General features: G+C 34.6%; 1 protein-coding gene across 2 annotated transcripts; it reads left to right on the top strand.

Annotated features, from left to right (window-relative positions):
• The first annotated feature begins 2,840 nt into the window (after nucleotides 1–2,840).
• On the top strand, nucleotides 2,841–4,955 carry LOC126971860 (adenylate kinase). 2 transcript variants are annotated; one of them, XM_050818372.1, is made up of 4 exons: nucleotides 2,841–3,001; nucleotides 3,096–3,201; nucleotides 3,357–3,593; nucleotides 4,425–4,955. In XM_050818372.1, the coding sequence occupies exons 2-4, from the start codon at nucleotides 3,100–3,102 to the stop codon at nucleotides 4,812–4,814; spliced, it is 729 nt and encodes a 242-aa protein (XP_050674329.1). In that variant the 5' UTR covers nucleotides 2,841–3,001; nucleotides 3,096–3,099; the 3' UTR covers nucleotides 4,815–4,955. The 2 variants fall into 2 exon arrangements, with proteins under 2 accessions (XP_050674329.1, XP_050674328.1); XM_050818371.1 differs by having other exon boundaries at nucleotides 2,870–3,201.
• Nucleotides 4,956–6,017: the final 1,062 nt, after the last annotated feature.

Here is a 6,017-nt window from a genome sequence, read left to right as displayed (position 1 = left end):
TACTTTCAAATAAAGCGCATACACTTTGTTAAACGGCCGGCAACGCTCTTGTGATTCCTCTGGTGTTGCAAGGGAATGTGGGCGGAGATCACTTAACGTCACGTGACCCGCATTATCGTTTGTCCTCTTTTCCATAAAAAAACTACTGGACAGGCATTCCATTGCTTTCTGTTTCACCTTTTAGAGCCGCTGTTTTTTGTTGTTACTTGCCCAGCTTTTATATTGCCTCTTTTTCGTCTGGATTTCTTCGCGTCCAGTACTAATATTAAATGCTTTTAATATTTGTGATTCCATTGTCCCAACCGGAATTAATTCTTAAATCTACTCGTATTCATTTTTTCTATCTTATTTTTATAGCCCTGCTGCGTTTGTTTGGTTATCCATATTTGGCTTCCATTATTCAATAAAATATTTCCACTGAGATGCAAAACGTATTTACCGTTGGCTATTACTGAACATAGCAGTAATTAAAGTAATATAAATATATTTTGTCCACTTTTATTTATTTAATTTTGTATTGTCGCACTTAATAGGTTAATCTTGGCACTTTTTCGCGCGGTATTTATACGCCGCAACCACGTTTCCATCGAATTCTTTGTATAATTATTCAGTTATTGATAAGAGAAGATATTGGTTTGTGTTGTATTTTAAATATTGTAACTAAATATAATCATTCAATAAAATGGAATTGTCTGTTTTATGGCAATAATTTTAGGCTTCTTTGAAAAATTTGAGATTGCCTATTAATTTTAAAAACAATGAATTATTTTTTAACACACAACACATTACATAGGTAATATGATATAAAAATAAAAAAATAGTAAAACTATTTCTACTGTTTGGAAAATCAATTGGTCCGGAATTGCATTAGAAAAAAGGCCATAGATAAGTGTTTGCCTCACTCGTATACGGCTCCCGTACTCTGAGTTTTTATAGCGTCTTGAATGCCGGGTGATTTAGGCGCGGAATTTTTCACGTCTGAAAGTGTATGTATGCGTATTATTTTATGTGTAGCAAAAGCTATTAGATACTAAAATGGAGCGGGGTGATAAAGAGAATCGAATTGCTGTGGTTGACTACACAAAGTAGATAGGGAGCTAAATGCAATTTTTAAAACTCTCCATACGCTTGGTATTAGTAAAATATTTGTGTACCGAGCTATTAATAGGTACAATGAGACCTCCTCTGTGTGGGACAGAAAAAGATCTGGCCGTCCAAATAGTGTTCGTACGAAAAAGGTGGTCAAAGCGATAGCGTAAGGGAAAGAATTCGAAGAAATTCTGCCCGAAAGCAAAAGATTTTATCTCGGGAGATGAAGATCACCAGCACCTAGAACCATGTCGCGTATTTTAAAAAATAAATAGGGTATAATACGCAAAGGGAGATGACAGAAAGATATTGTTTACGGGTGAGATTTTTTTTTACAGTTACATTTCAACAAACAAATTGACCGTATTTATGCTCAAAGCTCTAAGGAAGCTTCCCAATTAGTCGACAGTGTGCAACGTGGGCACTATCCGACTTCAGTGATGGTTTGGTGGCGTATTAGCTATGAAGGAGTGGCTGAGCCATACTTTTGTGAAAAAGGTAGGCAAAAACATGGGCACAAGTGTATCAAGATACCATTCTTAAGAAGGTAGGGAAGCCCCTTAACAACATGTTCAATAACCAAGAATGATCCTTCCAGCAAGACTGCGCCGGGTCATAAAGATCGGTCTACGCAGTCTTGGTTTTAAACGAACGTTTCGGACATCAGCTGGAGACTGGCCGTCGTCTAGTCCCGATCTTAATCCACTGGATTATGATTTATGGTCATTTTTTGGCTTGCTCTAAACGCCATTATTTGGAGTCCCTAAAACAATCCGTTCGGTTGGCAGTGAAGAATTTTCCCATGGAAAGAGTGCGTGCTTCTATTGATAACTGGCCTCAACGTTTAAATGAACTGTATTGCAGCCAATGGAAAAGACTTCGAATAAGCTTTTTATATTTAAAATTGTATTTATTATTTATGTATTAAACTAGATATGCAATAGGTTTTTTTTTTAAATTTTTGTTTCAGATTTCTTATGGCAAGACTAGGTATTTAATTTTACACAAACCTTCAATTCAAAATTTTAAATATTTAAGTATATTTAAGAATAAATGATATTTATTTATAGAAAACAGTTGGTTTTATAATCAACTTTATATGTTTTTTCTTTCTATAAAACCAGAATTTAAAAGCGTGTTGGTGACCATAACACCTATATGAATAGATGTGTAGTACTTATCCAAAACGTGATATTTATACTTTTTTACTGAACGATAGGAAATTTTATCTAGTTTTTATTAAATAACAACACTAGATAATTTATTAAATAATTATGATATTATTATATTACCTTTAATTATATTACCTTATGAAACAAAATGTTGTGTATGTCTTTGATATGTCAAGTAGGAAATTCACGACATATATTTGTTGTATACATAATATAAACATATTATGTCTTGATAATCTGTTTTCTGTTCTAATAATACACCAGTTCAGTAATGTTTATTACAAGTACATCATAGAACAAAAAGTTTAAATTAATAGTAAAAAGAAAACTACTTGTGCCGACCGAAATCCTTCACCTTGATCGACCTTCAAGTGCGAGATCGCTTATAATATATCGATTTTAAATGTAATATTTTGAATCTATGACAGGTTCGTGATTGGCGAAATATTTTATAACTATCTGGCAACTCCAAATACGTTCTTACTTCAGACCATTTAAAGTCGGTGTAAAAAAAATAACCACTGTGCTGTGAGCTGCCGCCTGTCAGGTGGCTGTCAGTGTCTAGACTTCAGTGTTTGTTGTTGTCACTTGTGACTTGTGGTCTGGTGACTTGAAACCAAATAATTTATTCTAAGTTCTAACCTTGAACTTCCTTTAAAACGGTAGTCGTGTAACGTGAAACGTCAGACGTGTACAGTGTATAGCTTCAGTGAGGATATTTAAAACCACGATTTAATTAGGTATAGTAAAATTACTAATTTTGATAGTGTTATTTGAGTTCTACATAGTGTGCTGATACGGTTTTTATCTAAGTTTCTGAGATAATAATTTTAGAAAAATGCCACCAACGGCTGCAGAAGTTAAACCAGTGCCTCAAGAAGATCCTATTGGTATAAGAGCAGTACTTCTTGGTCCACCAGGATCAGGGAAAGGTACTCAGGTTAGTATATGCAATAACTTGTAAAGTTATTTGTCCAATTAATTTCTTATCATTCATTACAATGTTATTGTAATTAAAGGTTTGGCTGTTATATAACTTAATCGATAATATGTAAAGTAAACATTGATAAGTAATGATTATAATATTTATTTTAGGCACCGCGGCTCAAAGAAAAGTATTGTGTATGTCACTTATCAACAGGTGATATGTTACGAGCTGAAGTGGCGTCGGGCTCTGAGTTAGGGCGCCGGCTGAAGAAAGTCATGGATGAAGGGAAGCTAGTCTCTGATGAAATGGTGGTTGATATGATTGACAAAAACTTGGACCAGCCCGAATGTAAAAATGGTTTCTTGCTAGATGGATTTCCTAGAACCGTTCCACAGGCTGAAAAAGTATGAATATCTGCCATATTATAAGTAAATAAAATAACCATGAACAGGGCAATTAATTTGCTATTATTGTTCTAGCATTACCATTTTAGATGCAGCACAATATTACCCCTGCAAACTTGATGTAATTGTAATCCACTTAGTTCTTGAGTGCTTCCCAATTATAATAAACTTTGACACTAGTGTAATTAGTAGTATAACTTAATTGTAGATGAATTATTTTGTTATTTTTATAAAGTGAAGTATAAATAAATAGGTAAATATTAAATTATTCCAAATGTAATGAACCTTAATTTATATAATAGTAAAACCCAATGTGGTCATGTTTGTCACATAGAAGGGGCAAAGTTAGATTATCCTCTCTATAAGCATCCACTATCAACATGTGTAATGTCTTATGTGCTAAACAAATAACAGAGTACTAAATGGTGGTCTCATCCCGTTGCCATAATATGGCAACAGCAAACAGGAGTTTAATATGTTATAATATATAAATTATAATGAGAGTCAAAGTCCTCTCAAGTTCCAGTGCAAACTTGTATTTCCAATATCTATATAATTAAAATGATAGAGGTTTTCATTTGTGTGCACTTCTTGGAAAAGGTACTGGATAGATTTCATTTAAGTATTCTATGTTATATTACACTTGGCCCTTATCTGAAAAACAATTATTGCAATATCTTCATTTCCACAACCAATATGTGCTCAGTCATATGTGATGATGACGGACAAAGTCTCAGGTATCAGCTAGTAATACCTAATTCTATAAATATCTGTAAAATATTGATACATAAATATTTTTTAGATATATGAATAACATTGTAATTATTTCAGTTGGATGACTTACTAGCAAAGAGAAAAACTGCATTAGATTCAGTTGTTGAATTTAGTATTGAAGATAGCTTGTTGGTAAGAAGGATAACCGGAAGATTGATTCATGCTAAAAGTGGACGCAGTTACCATGAAGAATTCCATCCTCCCAAGAAAACCATGACTGATGATGTGACAGGAGAACCACTGCTTCGTAGATCCGATGACAATGTAGATGCTCTCAAGAAACGTTTAGCGACATATCATCAACAAACCGTTCCTTTAGTTGACTATTACATGAGGAAGGGTCTGCATTACAGAGTAGATGCATCAAAGGCGGCAGATGATGTTTTCAGTAAAATTGACAGCATTTTCAAAAGCTGTATTTACAGCAGAGACCGAGTGTCTATTTAAGTGTTAAGTAAAAATGTACAAATACTATTTTGTAATGTGATTTGGTTTATGTATCTTTTACATTTGCCAATATGTTCCAGGTCATAGTGGTTTCTATTTTATAGACAATTCTTTTTCAAATAAATGGATTTTTAAAAGAAATGGTTTTCAATTTGTTCATACCATAAAGTAATTAATTTGTCTTACATATTAAAAGATGGTGGTGTAAAGGCTAGTAGTGCCATTGTTCAAGTCCTACTGAAGTTCAAGTGTTTGAATTCATACATACATTTAATTCAATTTATTAGATTCTTATGTTGAAAGAAAACATAGTTAGGAATTGTACATACAACTGCAGATTCAAAGGTTGGGTGTAATGTTGATCAACTGGCTTACAAGGGAATCCCATACTTACAATATTCTACCATATAGGCAATGCCGGTAGGCATTGCCTATATGGTAGAATATTCTGGTAAGAAAGAACATCAGGTAAAATAGAAAGCGAATATATTTTTACTGTAACTGTTCGACCGATTTTGATTGAAAAGTCAGCCACACTTGGCATTAGCTCTTTAGTAATTTGAAAATTAAACTTACAAACAATAATAATCGTCTAGATACTCTAGTATATTCTAAGGGCTCTTTTCCTGGCATGCGTGTGCATGACAACAAAATACTTATTTTATACAAGTTTTCCTATCACGCGCGCAGAACGCGGATTGGTTGCAGGTGAGAGATTGTCTTGCGTGGGGGCAGGAGCGTTCGTAGTACATGCATGTGGACCAGCTTCGGACGCAGATGGCAATCCGTGTGATGGTAAAGAATATTATAATATTTAATAATAATAGTACAAGTGAAAGGAAAACGACCCTGAGTCTGGTTTTTAGTTTTTACACAAAATAGCTGTGTGTGTCAATAGGTGTCGAGTTGCGGAAAACGGCACGACAAAACCTATACATTTTTTTTATTGAATAGGAGTACATACGAGCGTACGGGTCACCTGGTGTTAAGTGATCACCGCCGCCCACATTATTTTGGAACACCAGAGGAATCACAAGAGCGTTGCCGGTCTTTAAGGAAGGTGTACGCGCTTTTTTGTAGGTACCCATGTCGTATCGTCCCGGAAACACCGCACAAGGAAGCTCATTCCACAGCTTTGTAGTACGTGGAAGAAAGCTCCTTGAAAACCGCACTGTGGAGGACCGCCACACATCCAGATGGTGG

The sequence above is a fragment of the Leptidea sinapis genome, chromosome 24 (genome assembly GCF_905404315.1).
Source record: "Leptidea sinapis chromosome 24, ilLepSina1.1, whole genome shotgun sequence".
In the NCBI taxonomy this organism is placed as follows: Eukaryota; Metazoa; Arthropoda; class Insecta; order Lepidoptera; family Pieridae; genus Leptidea; species Leptidea sinapis.
The sequence above is the reverse complement of the archived record's forward strand: the minus strand, read 5'-3'. Positions and strand labels throughout refer to the sequence as shown.

What these genes read in the sequence shown, in the direction of transcription:
- LOC126971860 (XM_050818372.1), top strand. Translation starts at nt 3,100, where the DNA reads ATGCCACCAACGGCTGCAGAAGTTAAACCAGTGCCTCAAGAAGATCCT. An exon ending in GATCAGGGAAAGGTACTCAG is followed by an intron (nt 3,202 to 3,356) that starts GTTAGTATATGC and finishes TATTTATTTTAG; the next exon opens with GCACCGCGGCTCAAAGAAAA. An exon ending in CCGTTCCACAGGCTGAAAAA is followed by an intron (nt 3,594 to 4,424) that starts GTATGAATATCT and finishes TAATTATTTCAG; the next exon opens with TTGGATGACTTACTAGCAAA.